The sequence below is a fragment of the Phoca vitulina genome, unplaced genomic scaffold, assembly GCF_004348235.1.
Source record: "Phoca vitulina isolate PV1807 unplaced genomic scaffold, GSC_HSeal_1.0 scaffold54, whole genome shotgun sequence".
NCBI classification, from domain to species: Eukaryota; Metazoa; Chordata; class Mammalia; order Carnivora; family Phocidae; genus Phoca; species Phoca vitulina.
Genome location: NW_022589757.1, coordinates 10706839 through 10731274, shown reverse-complemented (window position 1 = coordinate 10731274; position 24436 = coordinate 10706839). Strand labels below are relative to the sequence as shown.

The 24436-nt window shown below is 39.5% G+C and overlaps 1 protein-coding gene across 1 annotated transcript; it reads right to left on the bottom strand.

Annotated features, from left to right (window-relative positions):
* Positions 1-7693: 7693 nt before the first annotated feature.
* LOC116622775 (putative dimethylaniline monooxygenase [N-oxide-forming] 6) lies at positions 7694-23347 on the bottom strand. The gene is given in 10 exon segments (XM_032389431.1): positions 7694-8036; positions 9433-9505; positions 11273-11628; positions 14413-14509; positions 14512-14562; positions 14565-14610; positions 15979-16121; positions 17162-17324; positions 18441-18629; positions 23216-23347. Coding segments are annotated over 10 exon segments (1593 nt in total).
* Positions 23348-24436: the final 1089 nt, after the last annotated feature.

Genomic DNA, 24436 nt, shown 5'->3' with positions numbered 1-24436 from the left:
CCCGGGAGGAGCGGTGCGGGAGCGCACCGCAGGGATCTGCTGGGTTTGGAGACTCCACACAGGGTCGTGTGCCAGAGATAGAAACGCACGGTCACAGGCCGGGTGAGCACGGAGTGCGGCCAGAGACCGGGGACATGGGAGTGACTGATGGCTTTTCTCTGGGGGTTCACTGAGGAGCGGGGCCCCGAGTTCTTGGCTCCTCCGAGGCGGAGATTGGGAGGCTGCCATTTTCACTCTCGTCCTCCAAAGCTGTATGGAAAGCTTGCAGGGAACAAAAGCTCCGGAGAGCAAACCCCAGCAGATTACTTAGCCCTGACCGGGCAAAGGCGGGGCAATTCTGCCTCTGGCAAAGACATTTGGAAACCACGGCAACAGGCCCCTCCCCCAGAAGATCAGCGAGAACAGCCAGCCAAGACCAAGTTTACTGATCAATGAGAATGGCAGAACTCCAGCGCTAGGGGAATACTGCACATAGAATTCATGGCTTTTTTACCATGATTCTTTAGATTTCAAAGTTAATTTTTTTTTTAACTGTCTTTTTCTTTTTTTTTTTTGAATTTTTCTTTTTCCCTTTTTCAACCAACATCTTATCAATCCCTTTTTTAAAAAACATTTTTATTTTTCATTTTTAGATTCATATTCTATCCCTTCATAGTAGTTACCCGTATTTTTGGCATATATATATAAGTTGTTCTCTCTTTAAAATTTTGAGATAGTTTCTTCTAACAGATCAAAATATACCTTAAATCTCTAGTGTATGGTTTTTTTTTACTCTTCTGCCTGATCACATTCTCTCCCTTTTTTTTTCTTTTTTTTTTTTAAATCCTCTTCTTTCTTTTTTCAAACAACTTCTTATCAATTCCTTTTATAAAATTTTTTATAATTTCCATCTTTACAGTCATATTCCATCCCTTCATCATATCAACCCTTATTTTTGTACATATATAAGTTTTTCTTTCTTTAAAATTTTGGGAAGCACTTTCTTCTAACAGACCAAAATACACCCCAAATCGAGTGTGTGGCACTGATCTATATACCAGCCTGATCATATTTGATCACATTCTGTTTTTTTTTTGTTTGTTTTATTCTGTTTTCGTTTGTTTTTATCTTTATCTTTTTCTTTTTCTTTTTTTTTTCTCTTTCTTTTTTCTCTCTTTCCCTTTCTTTTCCCACTGCTTCAGGTCTTTTCTGATTTGTTTAGAGTATATTTTCTGGGGATGTTGTTACCCTGCTAGCATTTTGTTCTCTCATTAATCTATTCTCCTCTGCACAAAATGACAAGACGGAAAAAATCACCTCAACAAAAAGAACAAAAGGTAGTACTGACTGCCAGGGACCTACTCAATACGGACATTAGTACGATGTCAGATCTAGAGTTCAGAATCATCACTTTAAAGATACTAGCTGGGCTTGAAAAAAGCATGGAAGTTATTAGAGAAACTCTTTCTGGAGAAATAAAAGAACTAAAATGTAACCAAGTCGAAATCAAAAAGGCTATTAATGAGGTGCAATCAAAAATGGGGGCACTAACTGCTAGGATAAATGAGGCAGAAGAAAGAATCAGTGATATAGAAGACCAAATGATGGAAAATAAAGAAGCTGAGAAAAAGAGAGCTAAACAACTACTGGATCACGAGGGCAGAATTCGAGAGATAAGTGATACCATAAGACGAAACAACATTAGAATAATTGGGATCCCAGAAGAGGAAGAAAGAGAGAGAGGGGTAGAAGGTATAATGGAGCAAATTATAGCAGAGAATTTCCCTAATTTGGGGAAGGATCAGGCATCAAAATCCAGGAAGCACAGAGAACCCCTCTCAAAATCAATAAAAATAGGTCAACACCCCAACATCTAATAGTAAAACTTACGAGTCTCAGAGACAAAGAGAAAATCCTGAAAGCAGCTCGGGAGAAGAGATCTGTAACCTACAATGGTAGAAACATTAGATTGGCAACAGACCTATCCACAGAGACCTGGCAGGCCAGAAAGGACTGGCAGGATATATTCAGAGCACTAAATGAGAAAAATATGCAGCCAAGAATACTGTATCCAGCTAGGCTGTCATTGAAAATAGAAGGAGAGATAAAAAGCTTCCAGGACAAACAAAAACTAAAGGAATTTGCAAACATGAAACCAGCCCTACAAGAAATATTGAAAGGGGTCCTCTAAGCAAAGAGAGAGCCTAAAAGCAACATACACCAGAAAGGAACACAGACAATATACAGTAACAGTCACCTTACAGGCAATACAATGGCACTAAATTCATATCTTTCAATAGTTACCCTGAATGTAAATGAGCTAAATGCCCCAATCAAAAGACACAGGCTATCAGACTGGATCAAAAAACAAGACCCATCGATATGCTGTCTGCAAGAGACTCATTTTAGAACCAAAGACACCCCCAGATTGCAAGTGAGGGGGTGGAAAACCATTTACCATGCTAATGGACACCAAAAGAAAGCTGGGGTGGCAATCCTTATATCAGACAAATTAGATTTTAAACCAAAGACGTTAATAAGAGATGAGGAAGGACACTATATCCTACTTAAAGGGTCTATCCAACAAGAAGATCTAACAATTGTAAATATCTATGCCCCTAACATGGGAGCAGCCAATTATATAAGGCAATTAATAACAAAAGCAAAGAAACACATCGACAACAATACAATAATAGTGGGGGACTTTAACACCCCCCTCACTGAAATGGACAGATCGTCTAAGCAAAAGATCAACAAGGAGCTAAAGACTTTAAATGACACACTGGACCAAACGGACTTCACAGATATATTCAGAACATTCCATCCCAAAGCAACAGAATACACATTCTTCTCTAGTGCCCATGGAACATTCTCCAGAATAGATCACATCCTAGGTCACAAATCAGGCCTCAACAGGTACCAAAAGATTGGGATCATTCCCTGCCTATTTTCAGACCACAATGCTTTGAAACTAGAACTCAATCACAAGAGGAAAGTCAGAAAGAACTCAAATACATGGAGGCTAAAGAGCATCCTACTAAAGAATGAATGGGTCAACCAGAAAATTAAAGAAGAATTAAAAAAATTCATGGAAACCAATGAAAATGAAAACACAACTGTTCAAAATCTTTGGGATGCAGCAAAGGCAGTCCTAAGAGGAAAGTATATAGCAATACAAGCCTTTCTCAAGAAACAAGAAAGGTCTCAAGTACACAACCTAACCCTACACCTAAAGGAGCTGGAGAAAGAACAGCAAATAAAGCCTAAACCCAGCAAGAGAAGAGAAATAATAAAGATCAGAGCAGAAATCAATGAAATAGAAACTAAAAGAACAGTAGAATAGATCAACGAAACTAGGAGCTAGTTCTTTGAAAGAATTAACAAGATTGATAAACCCCTGGCCAGACTTATCAAAAAGAAAAGAGAAATGACCCAAATCAACAAAATCATGAATGAAAGAGGAGAAATCACAACCAACACCAAAGAAATACAAACAATTATAAGAACATATTATGAGCAACTCTATGCCAGCAAATTAGATAACCTGGAAGAAATGGATGCATTCCTAGAGATGTATCAACTACCAAAACTGAACCGGGTAGAAATAGAAAACCTGAACAGACCTATAACCACTAAGGAAATTGAAGCAGTCATCAAAAATCTCCCAAAACACAAAAGCCCAGGGCCAGATGGCTTCCCAGGGGAATTCTACCAAACATTTCAAGAAGAATTAATACCCATTCTTCTGAAACTGTTCCAAAAAATAGAAATGGAAGGAAAACTTCCAAACTCATTTTATGAGGCCAGCATTACCTTGATCCCAAAACCAGACAAAGACCCCATCCAAAAGGAGAATTACAGACCAATATCCCTGATGAACATGGATGCAAAAATTCTCCCCAAAATACTAGCCAATAGGATCCAACAGTACATTAAAAGGATTATTCACCACGACCAAGTGGGATTTATCCCTGGGCTGCAAGGTTGGTTCAACATCCGCAAATCAATCAACGTGATACAATACATTAACAAAAGAAAGAACAAGAATCATATGATCCTCTCAATAGATGCAGAAAAAGCATTTGACAAAGTACAGCATCCTTTCTTGATCAAAACTCTTCAGGGTATAGGCATAGAGGGTATATACCTCAATATCATAAAAGCCATCTATGAAAAAGCTACAGCGAATATCATTCTCAATGGGGAAAAACTGAGAGCTTTCCCCCTAAGGTCAGGAACGCGGCAGGGATGTCCACTATCACCACTGCTATTCAACATAGTATTGGAAGTCCTAGCCACAGATATCAGACAACAAAAAGAAATAAAAGGCATCCGAATTGGCAAAGAAGAAGTCAAACTCTCACTCTTTGCAGATGATATGATACTTTATGTGGAAAACCCAAAAGACTCCACCCCAAAACTGCTAGAACTCATACAGGAATTCAGTAAAGTGGCAGAGATATAAAATCAATGCACAGATCAGTGGCATTCCTATACACCAACAACAAGACAGAAGAAAGAGAAATTAAGGAGTTGATCCCATTTACAATTGCACCCAAAACCATAAGATACCTGGGAATAAATCTAACCAAAGAGGCAAAAGATTTGTACTCAAAAAACTATAAAATATTCATGAAAGAAATTGAGGAAGACACAAAGAAATGGAAAAACGTTCCATGCTCATGGATTGGAAGAACAAATATTGTGAAGATGTCAATGCTACCTAGATCAATCTACACATTCAATGCAATCCCCATCAAAATACCATCCACTTTTTTCAAAGAAATGGAACAAATAATCCTAAAATTTGTATGGAACCAGAAAAGACCCCGCATAGCCAGAAGAATGTTGAAAAAGAAAAGCAAAGCTGGCGGCACCACAATTCTGGACTTCCAGCTCTATTACAAAGCTGTCATCATCAAGACAGTATGGTACTGGCACAAAAACAGGCACATAGATCAACGGAACAGAATAGAGAGCCCAGAAATGGACCCTCAACTCTATGGTCAACTAATCTTTGACACAGCAGGAAAGAATGTCCAATGGAAAAAAGACAGTCTCTTCAACAAATGGTGTTGGGAAAATTGGACAGCCACATGCAGAAGAAGGAAACTGGACCATTTCTTACACCACACACAAAAATAGACTCCAAATGGTTGAAAGACCTCAATGTGAGACAGGAGTCCATCAAAATCCTAAAGGAGAACACAGGCAGCAACCTCTTCGACCTTAGCCGCAGCAATTTCTTCCTAGAAACATCGCCAAAGGCAAGGGAAGCAAGGGCAAAAATGAACTATTGGGACTTCATCAAGATAAAAAGCTTTTGCAAAGCAAAGGAAACAGTCAACAAAACCAAAAGACAACTGACAGAATGGGAGAAGATATTTGCAAATGACATATCAAATAAAGGGCTAGTATCCAAAATCTATAAGGAACTCATCAAACTCCACACCCAAAGAACAAAGAATCCAATCAAGAAATGGGCAGAAGACATGAACAGACATTTTTCCAAGGAAGGCATCCAAATGGCCAACAGACACATGAAAAAGTGCTCAATATCGCTCGGCATCAGGGAAATCCAAATCAAAACCTCAATGAGATACCACCTCACACCAGTCAGAATGGCTAAAATTAAAAAGTCAGGAAATGACAGATGTTGGCCGGGATGCGGAGAAAGGGGAACCCTCCTACACTGTTGGTGGGAATGCAAGCTGGTGCAGCCACTCTGGAAAACAGTACGGAGGTTCCTCAAAAAGTTGAAAATAGAGCTATCATATGACCCAGCAATTGCACTACTGGGTATTTACCCCAAAGATACAAAAGTAGGGATCCGAAAGGGTACATGCACCCCTATGTTTATAGCAGCAATGTCCACAATAGCCAAAGTGTGGAAAGAGCCAAGATGTCCATCGACAGATGAATGGATAAAGAAGAGGTGGTATATATATACAATGGAATATTATGCAGCCATCAAAAGGAATGAGATCTTGTCATTTGCAACGACGTGGATGGAACTGGAGGGTATTATGCTGAATGAAATAAGTCAAACAGAGAAAGACATGTATCATATGTCCTCACTGATATGAGGAATTCTTTTCTTTTTTTTTTTTAAAGATTTTATTTATTTATTTGACAGAGAGAGACACAGCGGGAGCCAGAACACAAGCAGGGGGAGCAGGAGAAGGAGAAACAGGCTTCCCACTGAGCAGGGAGCCCGATGTGGGGCTCGATCCCAGGACCCCAGGATGATGACCTGAGCTGAAGGCAGACGCTTAACGACTGAGCCACCCAGGCGCCCTGATATGAGGAATTCTTAATCTCAGGAAACAAACTGAAGGTTGCTTGAGTGGGGGGTGGGGTGGGAGGGATGGGGTGACTGGGTGATAGACACTGGGGAGGGTATGTGCTCTGGTAAGCGCTGTGAATTGTGCAAGACTGTTGAATCTCAGATCTGTACCTCTGAAACAAATAATGCAATATATGTTAAGAAAAAAAAAAGAAGAAGGTAGCAGGAGGGGAAGAATGAAGGGGGGGAAATTGGAGGGGTAGATGAACCCTGAGAGACGATGGACTCTGAAAAACAAACTGAGGGTTCTAGAGGGGAGGGGGGTGGGAGGATGGGTTAGCCTGGTGATGGGTATTGAGGAGGGCACGTTCTGCATGGAGCACTGGGTGTTATGCACAAACAATGAATCATGGAACACTACATCTAAAACTAATGATGTAATGTATGGGGATTAACGTAACAATGAAAAAATTAAAAAAAAAAAAAAGCATCTGACAAAAGCCAACTTCCATTCCTGACCAAAACTGTCAGCTAACTAGGAATAGAAGAAAACTTCCTCAACTTAATAAAGGGTATTTATGAAGTATCTATAGATAACATCATTCTTACTGGTAAAAGACTCAATGCTTTATTCCTAAGATTAGGAACAAGGCAAGGATGTCTGATCTCACCACTTCTACTCAACATATTTATACTAGAGTTTCAATGCAGTAAGGCAAGAAAAAAGAGATAAAAGACATCCAAATAGAAATTGGAGAAGTAAAGCTATCTTTATTTTTAGACAACATGATTATTTATGTAGAAAGTATTATGGAACCTACAAAGAAGTTACTAGAACAAATGATTGAATTTTTATATATTAACAGTAGACAATAGGAAATTAAAAAATGTTTAACTACCATTTGTAATAACATCCAAAAATATGACATAGGATAAATCTGACAGAAGATGGGTAAGAACTATACACGAAAAACTACAAAACACTGCTGAGAGCAATTAAAGAAGATCTAAGTAAATGAAGAGATATACTGTGTCATGGGTTAGAAGATTCAACATTGTTGTGTTGTCATTTCTCCCCATGATAAAACACGCTTAAGAAATTTACTAAACTTTGTTCATCCTGCAAATCTGTGCTCACTCCCCTTCACCCTACTTCTTCCTTATCTCAAGCACCTCCAAACTTGCCAATTCAGCATGCAAAAACCTTTTTAGAGTATAGATTTTCATCAGAAAGGGAGAGGCTGAGTAGTTTCCATTTTATTTAGACTTTGAGTTAAATGGGCCAGAATTCATTTTTACATTTGCAGGAAGGGAAAGAGTAGCTCTGAGATTTTATGTATGCATATGTGTATATATCTAGTGTTAAACTACATACATATCTGTGATTAAACTTCTAGGCTAAACTCTGAGATGTAAAGGACTTTCTCATTAATAAAATGTAAGCCAAACAGCCAGCAAAAGCACTGGGAATGAAAGCATTTTGAGCAAATTGTGAAAGTGTCGGGGTCTCTGAGCTTCACTGACAGCTCTTGTCCTGGTTGGCTTTACTGTCCTATCCCACTGGGTCAGGATGGCATTTCTGGCCCCATCCCACTTCCCTGGTCCCATCAGTCGAAACTGGTATGGGCTGCAAGGACCAAAGAACACCTCCAGGGCCAGCTGGGGATCAGTCAGGAAAAGCCATGGTATGTTAGGCTTGGCCCCTATGAAGGAGCCCAGCTCATCCATGTACATGATGTAATCTGTCTGCAAAGTCTGGCTCTGGCCAAACCTGAGGAAAGAAAAGAACATATTGGAATGAGTGTCACAGTTATAAACCAAGAACTGATTTCTTACTTTCTACCTCAGAAAAGTAGCATTTTGGTCAGCACCTCCAAAACTATCCCACTCTTCTTTCTCCACAGCATTGAATTTATCATTTGTACTTTGGCTATAAATGAGTTGATTTTTTTTCTACTTCCTAATCTCTATCTAAGTTTGATGTTATTTTGGTCTTCTGCTTCTGGCCTGGAGAGAACTGACCTTCATGTGTCCAGATGACTGATTAACTTAGTTTACTTTTTAACACATGGTTATTCTTTACATAACATTGCTTAGGATCTGCTCCAGTGTTAGATTTTGGGGCATGGCCTCATTTACTTTTATGAGCCCTGAAGAACAGTCTACCATTTAAGAAATGAGGTTGACTTTGGGGCTTCTCTTCTTCCTCCTCCTTATTCCTACTGGCCTGTAATATAAAGGATGGTGAGTGAGCTGTGTGAATTGCAAGCACACAAGGGTGCCCACTTCACAGAGCTGTCCTGTGAACTGGATGAGATGCAGGGGAGGTTTTGTTGAGTCTGAAAGTTCCAAGTCTTCTCTTCTCTAGATCCTTCGCCAGCAACTACCTGGCAGCACTCAGTGAATGATGTGTTAGAGCTTGAAAGAGGAAAGAAACTTCTTATACAGTCGCCTATTCATCTGAATGGGATTCATTATCTAATTATTCTTTCAACAGATTTTAATATATAATTTGAAAAAGATTTACTTATATAGAAGTAATTAACATAAAAATTACATTTAAATATCTGATGTCTAGCCACTTAAATTACTTTCTTCCAATCCCATTTATGGTGTACTTGAGAACCCGTGTTTGGATGAATCAGAAGTGAATATTCTTTTAGAAGAAAATACCAGGGCAGGTGAACTCAGTTTAGTTCTTCATTTGGTTTTCTTATTACAGTGCTCGGTTCCCAGCTAGTTAACTTGCTGGTGGACACGTGGCTGATGGAAAGGACTTCTTGGAGACATTTGAGCTGGATAATTCTTTGTTTAGGAGGCCTGTCCTCTGCAATGTAGGATGTTTAGCAGTATCCTAATTTCTACACATTAGATGCCAATAGTATGCCCTCTATACTTGCAACAACCAAAAATATCTCTGAACTTTGCAAAATGTCCCCTGGGGATCAAAATCACCTCCATTTGAGAAACTGTACTCTAGAGTGTAGTTTGGTCTACACTACAGGTGACGTGTAATGACTATTATTTTCTATAGAATACTGCTTGATCATAGCAAGTGTTCCAAAAATGTGAACTTTGACTAGCAAAAATATTATAAAATATATAAATGTTTTCCTACATGTAAAGGAAAAACAGGATTTGTTTCATTAGCAAGTACAATCTCTTACCACTTGAGTTTCTTTCCCATTTTCTCATCAATATCATCCATCATTTCACTTGTAGTTGGCAAGGTACATGATTCTAGAAAAGAAATGAAGAAAGAAATATTGAAAAAGATGAAAAAATCAGAAATACATAATGACACATGATGAATTTTTCTTAGTATTTATGAACTATGTCCCTAAAAGATTTTGTATCAAGAGAAGCTGCCTTTGGTATCTTTAGTAGAATAACAATTTACAGAAATAAAGACTTGAGAAGGCAATGAACCCCCTCTGTGAATGGCAAAGCTGGCCTGCAGTGAGATAGTGACCGCAGAGAAGTTTGTGACTTCAAATCACCCAACCTCATATTTCTGTGATGTCATGCAAGGCCTAATCCTCAACATGCCTGAGATGCACCTCATGCACATAATAGCTTAACAGTTTCTTTGTATTTCTGATTTGCATCCTCTTATTAATAATTCTTTCAAGAAATAATCTGGTAAAATAGTTCACTCTGAGGGACATGGCAATTAAAATGGAACAATGGAAAGAAGCATGAGTTTTCCAGCATCAGCCTGCAGCCAGAGGGGACCTTAAGGGGCATCAGAAAATTGTTAGTGTTCTGCAGTGGAGGGGTCATCTGATTACTGTGGAGGGGTCATCTGATTACTGAGTGTAGCTCTTTTGCCTTTGTAACAGTGGTAGAAAGCTATTATGACATTCATGATGCAGAACACTTCCTAGTCATTGGTAGCATCTTACCTAGCCTGGAAGTACCTAGTGGTCAGATGTTTGCTAAAATTTTTGTCTGCTTTGTTTGATGTTGTGTCTGAAGTGCCAAGACAGAGTGTGGCACATAGTAGTGCTCAATAAGTATTTGATGGATGAATAAATGATACCTTTTGTTTCATGTAAATTTCTTGGGTTTATGAATTGTAGCCAATTTTTTTCTAAAACCCCAGGTGTTTGGCACTGTTGTGCCTTTAAGAGAAAAACACGATAGAAGTATTTTACAGAAAACACCCTTATAAAAGATTGCATGACAGGGTTTATTTAAATAATGGTCCTTTGTGGTACACTTGAAATAGCTTATTTATCCACGACATTTTTAGAAAACATACAGTCTATGATTGTAACATTTTCTTCATTACTTATAGTCTAAGTTTTTATGGACAATATGTTAGGTGAAGTATACCTATATTGGCCAAGGTTTTTGAACCCTTGAATAAAAAGACACTTTAAGTAATAAGGATGATCGGTATGATTGATGTAAATTAAATCAATATATTTGAGACATTGCCTTTCTTCATGTAATCCTCATATTCTTGATTTCCTCACAAAAGCACACTTGTAGCCACTGGAGACCATGGGGTCTAGAGTGGAGGGAGGAGGAGAAGATTGTCGATAGAGTGGGTGTGGCCTGACATTGCTGTTCTGACAGTTTGACACCAGTAAGATCTCTAGCATTGCCTGCAACATCCTCCAGGGCCCTTCTAACCTTCACAGTGTATCTTACATTGCCTCTACCTATTGCTGTTTTTCTCTTGCTTAAAGCCTTGCAAAATCCCTCCAATTTCTGTATGAGAAGTCTAAGCTCTGTTAACACAGCTCTTAAGGCCCTCTGTGCTCTAGTCCCTTTCTCTATTTCTTACCACTGCTTGCCTCTGTTTTATATTCCCTTACAGAACACCCTAAGACTTCCCCTATTGTAACATTCCCCTGGCTCTGTTTTAGACTGGGTAAGGTCAAAGAGTATGTCTTGTTCCCTTTATATTCCTAGCACCTAGCACAGTACTTGGCATATAGTAGGTGCTCAATAAATGCTCATTGACTAAATGGATAAAAGACAGAATGGTCCACCTACTTGCAAACCCTTTAGCAGCCCAGCGAGCCTGCAAGTCAGCTGTGGGGATGGCAGCCCCAAGGGACTGGACAAGGCCAATCACAGCCAAGGTTGGCTTCTCCATTTTTGGGGGAAAGATGCCTTTAAACAAGGTGACCTCACTGTTTCTGCTTTTGATGACGGAGTCATCAAGGAAGGGGTAGGCGTAACTATACCCTGTTGCAAAGATGATGGAGTCGATGGCCTCAAACATGGTCCCATCCTCAAACACAGCTGAGGTCTGTGTAAACTCCTTCACACTGGGCTTGATGGACACAGTGCCACATAGGATGCGGGATGGGAGCTCGTCATTGAACACAGGCTCTTTCCTCAGGGGACTGTTCAGAAACAAGATACAAAGGCTCTTGCTGTAACATACCTCAATTCCAAGAAATATCTGCAATAGTTCATAGCACTGGAACCAAATTTGAGGAGTTAAACATTAGCATGAGGACTACTGAGCTCTCATTTTGTGGCAGTTTTTTTTTCCTATTGTCTGCAACAATCCTTAAATTCTGGGTGGCTCAGTCAATTAAGCGTCTGCCTTCAGCTTAGGTCATGATCCCAGGGTCCTGGGATAGAACCCCACATCAGGCTCCCTGCTCAATGGGGAGTCTGCTTCTCCCTCTGCCTTATCCCCTGCTCATGCTCTCTCTCTCTCAAATAAATAAATAAAATCTTTAAAAAAAAGAATTTCTGTCTGAGCTGCCTCTTTTGGCCTTTTGAAGCTTGAAGATTTCCCTATGAGTACTTATACGATTTGGTGATTCACCAAATAGATGAGAATAAGACTAATTCCTAGACATAATCAGTGGTTCAGAGTGCAGAATCTGGAACCAGATGGCCCAAATTTATAATCTACCCCCGTCTCTCACGAGCGGCTACTTCTCTGTATTTGTTTCCTTATGTATAAAATGGGGATAGTGATAGAATCTACCTCATACTGTTGTTGTGAGGATTAAATGAACATTACCTGTAAAGCACTTAAAACAGTGTCTGCCACTTGCAAGCATCATTGTTATAAGTGAACTATTATTATAAATGAGGTCTTCTATGATAAAATCAAATTTGCTTGGTGAGCTGCTTTATTGCCATGTTTGGTTTCCTTTACTTTGATTGACAAAATTCTAGGATTCAGGGATTTTGGAATTTACTCCAAGTATCTGAAGCACTCAGAAAGTTTATAAATCTTAGAATCTGTCTATATACTTCCACACCATTCTCTATGTCTATAATTCTGCTACCTCTTCTTTTGCTTTATAAGGTGACAAAAAGTAGGTCACAATAAAACCTGTTTTTCTCCCCCTGCCCCCTACCCAAGGGATGAGTGAGAAGGTGTCATCAATACCTTAGAGTAATTGGAACCTTTTCTAAGAGGGAGCTTCATTCTTGGAATGAATGGATTTCCGAATGTATGTTTCAATTGTCTAAAGGGCAAAGCCAGAATATCATTTGCAGTTGCTCTTAGAAGACAAAAAGTCTTAATCAGCTCAGGTTTTGGAGCTTTTGTTACATTAAACATAATTTTCAATGCATGAAATCAACATTTTTTTTTTCTTTAAGGATGTAGCGGTCTGCCAGACTAGGTAGGATAAATGCTGTGGAGTGAGGGTCTGGCTCCTAAACCTGGCATTTGCTATTCCAATTTACAGTTTCCTCTTGTTTTTCCTTATCTGATTCTCTAAACACAATGAAGCATTTTTTTAAAGATTTTATTTTTAAGTAACCTCTACACTCAACATGGGGCTTGAACTCACAATCCTGAGATTGCATGCTCTATTGACTGAGACAGCCAGGTGCCCCCAGAATGAAACATTTTTGTTAGCATGGGCCAAGATGAAATTTCTTAGTGAGTCCTTTCTTGTCTTACCCACTTTAATAGTTTTTTTATTGATATACTGATTCTTCTGCCAAGAATGCTTTTCTTTTTTTCTCTCTTTCTTCCTTTCTTTCTTTCCTTTTTTTTTTTTTTTTTTTTTTTAAGAGAGGGAGCATGTGAGTGGGGTAGGAGGGGCAGAGGGGCAGAAGGAGAGAGAGAGAGAGAGAGAGAGAATCTTAAGCATGCTCCATGCCCACATGGAGCCGGACACGGGGCTTGACCTCACGACCCTGAGACCATGACCTGAGTTGAAATCAAGAGTCAGATGCTTCACTGACTGAGCCACCCAGGTGCCCCTAGAATGCCTTTCTAGTTAGTAGGTGTTGGGCTCTGTCTCTATACAGAAGTATATAAACAAATATTAATTTTAAAGGCTACATCAGTTTTGTGAATCTTCATTTTTTTTTTTAAAGATTTTATTTATTTATTTATTTGAGAGAGAGAGAATGAGAGAGAGCAAGCACATGAGAGGGGGGAGGGTCAGAGGGAGAAGCAGACTCCCCGCCGAGCAGGAAGCCCGATGCGGGACTCGATCCAGGGACTCCAGGATCATGACCTGAGCCGAAGGCAGTCGCTTAACCAACTGAGCCACCCAGGCGCCCATGAATCTTCATTGTTTTACATGTTCCATGCATCCTGACTGTCCTGCTAAAATCCCAGACTCTGTGGTTAAGGAAGTGTGCACTTTCATTTCGAGATTTTCTGCTTTCTGAGACATGTTGATTAACACTACTTTGTTCATTGCTCTTTAGAAGCATATTGGAAAATTTAAGATTAATAAGAACCAATATTTGTAAAGCTTTATAGTTTACAAAATGCCTTAATTTTTTATCTTACTGCATACCACGATAGTCTTGGGGAGTAGCTATTATTATTGCTATCCCCATTCACCCAAAACATGGATAAGATATTCCACAAAAGGACAATTCATGAATTGGCTCAGCCTTCAAAATTCTATGCTATAGCTTGTAGCTACCATAAATGAATCTTGCATGTCAGGGGTATCTAGCCGTCTGCTCCTTTGCCATTTTGTATTTTCCCATATACGTTTCCCCACTAGAGTCATTTCAGTAAGATTTTCACCACATGCATGATCTCTGAGTATACTGTGTCAGTTATGCAGTCGTCAGTTTAATCCCAATAACCTCAGTGAGCTGATTAAAGTTAGACCTGGAGAGAAAAATTTCCACTGAAACTAGTGCCCCACTTTTTTGGATGATAAAATAGGAGTTACTTGTAGTACTCATTTAAAGGCATCAGGCCGTAGTTCTCATGCTTAAACCATGTGTTCATCTTCCTGACATATAACCAGTCAGAGACAAATGAAGGAAGGGCATTCGGAGGAAGGTTGCAAAATGGGTCACATACACCATGTCCCAAGGATAGCCATCATCCAAACCCTGCTCATGACCCAGGAACCACTTCTGCTGCTGATAATGACCTGGTGGGGAAGGCAACATGGATTTCAATATCACTCTGTAAGAAAGAAGCAGATATGACACAATGGACATGTTCTGTGAACATCTCCATACATTTCCCTCAATATCCAGGCAGAAGCATTTTTAAAGAGTTGGGTCAAGATGAATAGACCATGACTGAAACTAGGTAGAGACAGAACTACTCTGCCTCTATACCCCACGGGGGTAGTGAACAGTTGTTGAAATAATGAGAACCTGTCATCTTGGGACAAGAGGGCTGTGTATTCAGTTGTGATGGGCCTAATCTTCACAGAGTCAGAGACATCGATGGTAGGACTGGTGGGTACCAGCCAGTCCAGAGCCTCAGTGGTAGTGGATGGTGGTAGTTGCTGGATTGGGTGGAAGAAATGTAGCTAAATCTCTACCTAAAATTAGGCTGAAGAGATGCCAAAGAGTTAATTCAGTTCTCTGTCTGAAGTCTCTTCCAGTCCTTCTTACATACCCACTCCATGACCTCTGCTAGGCACCCAAACCAGGCAGCTGTGTCAGCTCTGAGACAAGCCCAGCTGCTTGTCTATTATGCCACTTTTGTGACAACCCAAGGGAATTGAACTCCAAAAAATTCCTTAAGTTTTATTTACATCCACTTAAGAATTTGTTTATTGAACATGTATTTCCTTAAAAATAAGTTCTTCAGGGTCTATTGGTCATGGATGATTTAGCTTAGAGTCCTTTGGGAAGCCTTCTTTGACTTCATCCAGGCTAAGCTAGGTTCTCTTTTTATGGTGCTGCCATCTCCACACCTAATGTGTGGCATTTTTATTACCTCCTTTCGTGCCTGTCATCTCACCTCCACCCACTGACTGCTCCTGGAAGTCAAGAAGTATTCTGACTTACTTCTGTGTTTATTTCTAGTCGGACATAGTTCTGGCATATAACATGTGCCCAGTGTTTGTTGAGCACTGGCTTTTGAGTGGATAAATGACAGTAAGAACCAAATCATACATGTCTTCCAGACTTTTGGAATGATAAGCACAATGCCTTTTGTATGGTAGGTGATAAGAAATACTGTTATATAAATAAAGGTGGATCCCGACTAGCAACAGTTTGCTTAGAAGTGATCAGAACACAAAATTAAAACAAAAAATGCACTCTTATATATACATATATACACACGTACACTTACCTCTGGGTCCGGCAGAATGTACTTCCTTGCCAACCTGGGCCACATTACCTTGATTCACAGGGAGAATGTCTTAAGTCCTCCTTGATTCAATGGGCCTATGCAATAGGTGGATCCCTTGTCTTATGACATGGCAAACACGAGCTGCAGAGCCTAAGCTTTGATTTTAGAGCATAGCTATACCCCAGCTTTGTTTCTCAGAGTATACCTGTGCAGCCAGAGGACTAAGCTCCGCAGCTATGTCAGATCCTGAGTTCCCCAGGCCGATCACAAGGACCCTCTTCCCCTTGAAGGCTTCTGGGTCCTTATAGTCCCTGCTGTGGAGGTAGTGGCCTTGAAACTGATGTAGGCCTAAGTGGAACATGAGGAGTGGTTTGAGTTGATTTTCAGGAGAAATGATGAAGACTCACTGTTTTCATTTTTTAAAAAATTCCTATTATCAGTCTTAATTTTTAAAACAAAGTTTCCTAGTTGAAATGCATTTATCCTTTTAGTGGTTTTTGACAATAAACCCCCAACTAAGTACTTACAGTGCCTTAAGAAACCTGCAGTATGGGAACTCATATTTTGATAGTAATCATAGCTAATATTTATTGAGTACTTACTGCGGGCTAGGCCCTCTGCTAAAGGATTTACAGTTTAACATTTAATCTTGATAACATCTCTGAATGGCAGATACTAGTATCCCTATTTTAAAAGACAAGGAAATCAAGACAAAGAAATTAAGTGACTCATCTAAGGTCACATGGTAAGGAACTAGTGGAATAAGAGGTTGAGCCCGAGTGTTCTAAGGCTACATTCAGAACCCCTAAATATACTGCCTCTTAAAACCTTCATGCTTTCAATCTTCTTTTCTTCCTGAATCTTACTCTTTTAATTATCTTGGCCTATGAACAGCATGCTTGCAGATGGGAAGTCTAATATTTTATAGTGGACATGTGTTCCTGTTGCAAAGAAAGAAGGAAGGAAGGAGAAAGGATGGTTGCTTGTGTATTGTATTTATTTGATGTTTGGCATTTTGTTTAGTAATGGAGTATGCCACTAAACCACACACACACACACACACACACACACACACACACACACACTGAAATTTCTAAAGTGAATTTGCAAAATGTGCCTATAGATGACTTTTAAAAACCCTTCCTCTACACAAACCTTTCCTCTACAGGTCTTCATCTGATCTCTGACTTGCAGGTCCTTGATTCTTTTAGCATAAGAGTTCAGGAGGCCAATTACTGCTATATTTCACGTATCATCAGACTTCAAAATTTTGTTTTGAAATCTTTGGAACCTTAAGAATAATTATTATATACAATCTATGGAAAGATCTAGTTCAACCCTTGACATTTTTATATGTCCCCAGACTATTGTATATTTTCCAAACTTACCAGGAAAGGAATCAGTTGGTAGATTGGGGTATACATGATGTCCTGAACAAATCATTACAGCATCAAAAATAGCAGATTCCTGTTTCCCATCCTTTTCTGAAACAACTTCCCATTGTCCAGTGACTAAGAAGTTGGGACATTTCTTTATACTAGAAACCAGGGTCTTAAAGAAAACCAGAAAGAAATTCCTTCTATTTACAATTCTATGGGTTTTAATTTTCTCACAGTGTTTCTGTAGAGGAAATAATTGTCATGAACTCCCTGATCATTGAGAAATATATGGGAAAACATTAAAGTAGGGAGTCATAGTGATTCTTCAGATCTCCCAAGAGAAATTACCCAGTGGGGCATATTTACTTTTTTTGACCTCTAGTTAGTAGATTTGGGGTAAATTACACTGAATATTCTTGTGAAAGATGCCATCTCATTTGCTTACTACCACCCTCAACTGACATTCCCGGCTTCTTTCTCTCTGACCCCATTTTCTATCAATTCCATAAATATGGGAATATCTTAAGGTTATCAATCTTTATTTCTCCTTTGCAATGTACAGATACTCTCCCTTGGAAATATTAGCCACTTCCATAGTATGACTATTATGTAAATATATGTAAAATTATATTAAATATAATAAATAAAATAATAAATAAAGGAAATTATATTAAATATAATCCTAATTCATAATTTTGTTGATTATTTTTCTCACTACATATATATGCTTTGTATTTAACAGTAATGAATTGAGATTAAGAATTCTAAACAAATGTGAAATATTATTGTTATTTATGGAGCCAAGTCATCTCTGCTATAACTGCTAAGTCTCCTAATCTAAGGAACTAAGTGGGCAAAGGATGAGAGCAATGACTATGTTAGTCATTCATTTAAAATTTTACTCTCATAATGGCAGAATTTCTAAAGAATGCCATGGCTTCTTGAACTACAGCTCATTGGCATTGAACTCAAGAAGTCTAAATATGGACTAGAGAATTTGGGATTGTTTCTAAAACATGACAGTATGAGGGTGGAATGTACACTATGATGGTATAGGCTTCTCTAATATTTTCTATTGTATTCTAAAAGCTCTCAGAGACTAATGGAGAACACGTTTAGGGAAAAAAAACAATACACGAATACTTTATAATCCAAAACAACATTTGATTGGTGAGCTATCCAAATATTTGGCTCTGATTTCTAGAACAGAAACAGGGGCAATGTGCTCCCCACCCCCCCCAACCGATAAACATACTGATCTCAACAGCATCAGTTATAAGGCCCTTACCTCAAACTGTATATATCTTAAAAGATTCTTCTTTTGAGCAAATGTCCTTATGTATTCCTGGAGTTTGCTGTGGTGCATATAGTTGGGGTAATCAATAGGATAAGGGAAGTCTGGAAAGCACATCATCTCTTTGGAAGAGTTGGTGAATACAGACTGGTAAATGCTGGCTCTGCCTTCTTCTGCATGGTTCTAGGAAGAAGAATAAAGCTTAAAAAGGAAGCCAAGAATGACGTTCCCTTCAGCGAATATTCAATTTTAGGTCAACTGAAACCTTTTTAATATGTAAGAAAAAAAAAAAAGACACTAAAACAATTCATAGCTCTCTGTAAAGATGTGGAAAAGAAAGCCCTTAGCATGGCCCCCTGCCCAGAGCTGGGGCCCTACACCTTAGTTCTCTTACTCGAATTACCCCCACATTAGTTCTGTGTTTATAGTCCCGTAGAGTGTTCTTTCTTTTTTCAATCACAGCAACTGGTTCTGATGTCATGTTCATGTTAAAAAAAAACACAGCTAAGTGGTCCAAAGGAGGCGGCAGTGTTTAGTCTCTTTGTTCGGCTATATGGCAGTCAGTGAATGCTTTACCCGCAACTGAATCTTCTCTTGAAGTGGAGGGTTTATTTATTTGGCCTAGTCAGAATCAGCTGAAGGGCCCCTTAGATCACAGATTCCTGGGCCCTACCTGCAGAATGTCTGATTCAGTGTGCCTGGGCTGGGGTCTGAGAATCTGCATTTCCTACAGTTCCAGGCAATGCTCAAGGTGCTGGTTTAGGAACCACACTCTGAGAACCACTGCTCTATTAGAAATGAACTCTGTGCTTGAGGAGATCCTGAATCACCAGTTAGGTTTCCTCACCCCTCACCAAACAGACACAGGAAACCAGAAGCCTCAGAACTTGTAGTAAATCTTTCCACTCCATCATGAAGCCACATCATTGAAAAGTGGCTTCTTTTTGAGAAGTAGTTGAAGGCTAAATGGAAAACAAACATTTCCTCTCTGTTTTAAGGACAGGATAAAAGTTCACACAATGTGCTGGCTTGAAAGTACATTAAAAATCTGGCAGCCTCTGCTTCCCCCAAACCCAAAGGCAGCTCTCTGAAATGTGGGGAAGGGTTGGAATGACATGTTGCTGCTGGATTCAAGATACCTATCTCCCTCCAGCCCCATACTGACCTCAGGAAGCTATAGACAAAAAATTCTGGAAAGGACTGAGAGGCTTGTGTGTGGGGTGGGGCTGCCTGAGGCCTCAGTTTGAAAATAAAACTTCCTCTAGTCATGGTTGCTATGTTTCTCATAAATAACCAGGCTCAGAGATTTTAACTTTCTTTAAGCCTCACTTTGAAATTTCTGCTAAGGTCAGAAAAAGGGTGATGGCTCATGCCTGGCAGATTTTCAAGCTTCAGTCTTTCCCATTCACCCACAGCCATACCTTTTGTTGGTGGTTGTGAGAAGGAGAAGTGGGAGGGAGGTTTCTCAGCTGTGCTTTGAAGGGAGGGAGGCTTGAGCTCCAGGCAGGGGACTGGTTAAAAAAAATCTAAGACTGCTTTGGGAAACAGAGGATAAGACCTTGGATTATTTCCATCATGAATGAATCTCTGCTCTTTTGCCTCTTGACCCCAGCCAATCATAACAGGAGGAGGAAGAATATGTACCCTTATAGCTCCTTGGAATTTTCCCTAAAGGGCTGTTCTACACACAAAGGAAAACAGATGTATTATATAACAACAGACAATTGCTTCAGAGAGCTCATATTTTCAATTTCAGCATGTGGTGTGTTTTGAACGGGTAAGGAGGAAGTTAAGCTCAGACTCTGCCACTGGCTGAGAGAGCTTGCCCTAGACCCAGAGATCCAAGCAGCTGTGGTCACAGTACCACGGCCTGTCTTGGGTTATAACTGTGTCCATGTCTCATCTTCCCCACTAGAACCTCAGCAACTGGAGGGCGAGGTCAGAGGCTAATTCGAGAATGTTGTGCATGCATGGCAGCAGTCTGTCTTGATCTTCTTTCAGATTCCATCTCTGCTTATCAATCCCATTTCTACTTGTCCAAATATACTCTCAAGGACCAACTCAAAAGTCGCTCCCTCCATCATGCCTTTCCTTGCCTCTTTCTTATCAACCGGAAGTCGTCCTGACCCCACCTCTACCAACCTCTGATCATTTTTACTGCCCTAATCGCATATTCATGTATATTATAGTTAATCTAAGACTTGTTTTCTCTGGTTTAAAGATGCTGGCTGCCTGCCGTACATCTTATCTGAGCCATAACCTAACATCGTATCCTATACATAGTGTACTCCCAATGTATTTGTTGAGTGAGTGGAACAAAAGTCCAGATAGTTCTGGTTCCATTGTTTTCCCCTTTTGTATAGCAGCAGCATGAAAGTCTTTTGAGGACACGAGGTCTTAATATTGGAGTATAAGAAACTTAAAACATGTTCACATTCAGCCTGCTAGTGTTTAAACCTCATTTGGTTTCCATTTTGCAGAAAAAGCACATGGTGAAAAGTTCAGAATTACCACGTTTCTTTCTTTCAGAATACCTTCTGCCTAACAGGACTTGTAAGATAAAAGCTTATGTAACATATTTTTCAAAAATCTCTTTCTGAGAATAGATTGTATGTACCAAGCACCTTTTCTTCGAAAAGAAGAAAGGGGTGCAGTGTATGGAGGGGACTAAACTTTAGAGTCTTTTTATGTGTTTACAAGCCCATGGGGCCATGGAGTATAATTCTGCTTATAACCAGTCACCTGATGGGAAAGAAATATCCCGTCTTGTGGATAACTCAGAGTCTGACTTTGCATTTTACTGATCTGTCATCTATTGCTTCCTTAAATAAAATTTGTGATCTGGTTGCATTGGTTAACTTACAGATCCCTGGATATACCATGCTCACTGCATCCTCTGTGCCTTTCATGCTTGTCACTCCTACCTAGAAACCTCCCCCACCAGCCTTGGTGACTGTCTATGGGGTGCCATTCACAGACTACAGTGGGAACGGCCCTCTCTGGAGTTGTGTCACGTAATAGTCCTCTACTTTCCTTGTCTGAGAACATCCTTCAAGTCTCAGCTAAGTGCTCTCCTTGCAGGAAGTTTCCTTTGGCCTGCTAACATTTCGGTAGCAACCTCCCCCCCCCCCCACCGCCGCCCTGCCCCGCCCTCTTCTAAATCTCAAGGCACTTGTTCATTAAGTTGACAATCACGAAAGGCTATCTCATTGTTGCACAGTTCTATAACCTCTTATTTGAAATTCTTAGGGCTAGAAATATTTTGAAATTTGTAGATTTTTGGATTTTTCTCCATAACACTTCTAGTGAGATCTGGGACAGCACCCTATAATCAAACGCAAGAACATTTCTGCAGTGAAACACAAAGTGGGACAAATAAAGATTATAACTAGCCTAATGTCAAATTCAACTCATGTTTTCTGACCATATGACTTCAGGAAAGATTTTGCCATCAAAGGAATTTTTGTGCATTTTCTATCAAAGGATCATGGATCCTTCACCAAAAGGATTGGAAACCGTTTATGTAGAATAATTATGTCACATATTTTTCACCTCAGTACCTGGCACAAAACTCTGCCAAAATAGGTGTTCAAGCAGCATTTAATTGTTGCTGATGAGATCATAGAGAACAATTTCATGATTTAGGCTAATCTGGCCACATCTCCCTGAACAAATGTAAGTAAAGAAAATCGCATCCTTAAAAAAAATAACTATTGGTTATTTCCTAATGGAAATGATCTTATATCTCATATGATACATTCAGGATTATAAGACCTCTCACTTAAAAAAAAAAAAAAAACCTCTTGAGATGAATATAAATATGTCTTAAGTTAGCACTGATATGTTCTATTAGAGCAACATGTTGTTGTGGTTTGGGCAAGTACTGAGACCAAGACAGAATTTGGTTACAAGGCGAATGGTGTGGATATAATATCTTCATGTCAAATATGTATCATCTACATTCAATCACAATGGCTGGGAAATTCAGGACAGAAAGGATAGAAGTTTTCCCAACCTGGCTTTCAAAATTTAAAAATTGTTTTTATAATGAATATTTTCTGATTATATCATTTGTCCAACAATGAGACTGAATGGCAAAGACAATCATTTTTCTCTCTGGTTTTGGGGTTTGCAGAGTATTCAATAACCACACACATAACACACGCAATCATTATTTATCATAACTTACAATGTCTTTGCAATAGACATGAGTTAATTATAGAATCACATCCCATTACAATTGGAAGGCATATTAGAGGAAACCTAATCTCCAACCTCAACATTTGACAAATGAGCATTTAAGGTCCAGAAAAAAAAAAGAAAGAAAAAATTAATCTTCCCAGAAAACCTAAGGTTGAGACTATAGCTCAGAACTTCTGACTCTAATTTTTTCTCTTTCTTTCTTTCTTTCTTTCTTCCCCACCCCCACGTTCCTAGGTTTTCTGAGCAACAGTGAACAGGGATAGAATCCTTTCAGTTACACAGGGAAGGCAGTGATATGTTTTTTGTTTTTGTTTTTGTTATAAATTACTGACATTAGCACCCTTTACAGCCTCAAGATCTGGGCTCTGTTACGAAGGTAACAATGTTTTATGAGCTAGTAGTTTTGAGTTATTGGACAATAATAACATGATGGGAGAGATAAAATTTTACTTTCCAGATCTGGAGCTTTTGTGACCTACCTCCCAAGTCTGAATAGAACTAATCAGATTTGATTTACAGAGGAACCCATCTCCCTTCTATTGTTATCACAGTGATGTCCCACTAACCGAGAATTTCCACAGGCCTCCAACATCGTTGCTCCTCTCAAAGCAGGTGGGCTCCAACCCCTCTTCCAGGCAGCACCAGATGGAGGCCAGGCCACTGACACCAGCTCCGACAATGGCCACTCTCTTCTCCATGGTTGCCAGGAAAGAGGGTCTGGAGAGAGTTTCTTCAGAAGAGTGTCCCTGAATACTTGGGATTTTTCAGTAGGAAGAACCAGCCAAGGTTTGTGCGTCAGGATCCTCACCTTAACACAAGAAGACATAGATGCGCATTAACAAGTTATGCTTATTATTTTTACCACTTTTGCTATAGTAAGATAATAAATCTGGCTTCTTCTCCTGATTATTCAAGATGCTCAAAATAGCGGAGTCAGTGAATTTTGGAGCAGGAAGGACCTTGAAGTTCATTAGTCTAATGCTATCAATTACAAATGTAGCAATAATCATTCCAAGAAGATTAGAAATTACTTCTTCGACATCTCACAGCTAAGTAAAGAAGTTGGAACCAGAACTCAAGCCTTCTGCATGAAATCCACTGTTCCAAATCATCCCTACTCACTTTGAATGCTTGGTTCTAAGGGGTCTTAGTCTTAATGAACTGCCTTCCTTTCCCCAGAGAACCAGCAGTTCTTTAAATGTAGAAGATGGCGTTTAACAATGTCTTTTGATGTAAAAACTGAGGAAGGGGGAGGAGTTATTAGTCTTAAAGTAAAAATACCTTTTTCCTTGTATATTTCATGGTGTAGTGCCCCATAAAACCTGGAAGAGAAGCACTGAGTGTGGTAGGGATAGCAGAACATGGGAGGGGATGGGGAAGCAGAGGAAGAAAGGGAAAGGGAAGGGCAAGAATGAGGTCCCTGGTCCTGGTTCCAAAAAATAAAAATAACTGATATTGTTCACCGAAGCTGTAAGGTGAAACCTCTGGGAGATTAAAGGAACAATGGTTCTTTTATTTATTGTTACTTTGGAACTATAGAATATATAAACAAAGGCTGTGCACCTGGACTGTTTGTTAGGTTCTAGAAAAGAACCCTCAATTTTCTGAAAGCTTAGGAAGGCATGATGTGAGGAGCTGAGCTAGTAATTGGAGATGTTGAGTTTGTAAAACTAGTGAACTCAAAGGACAGAATGGTGAAGTCCCTGAATCTTGTCTCCGGCTCCTTCCCACTTCTTCCCACCTTTCCTGCTTCTATAGTCTCCTTTTCCCCCTTCCTCCCTCCCGCC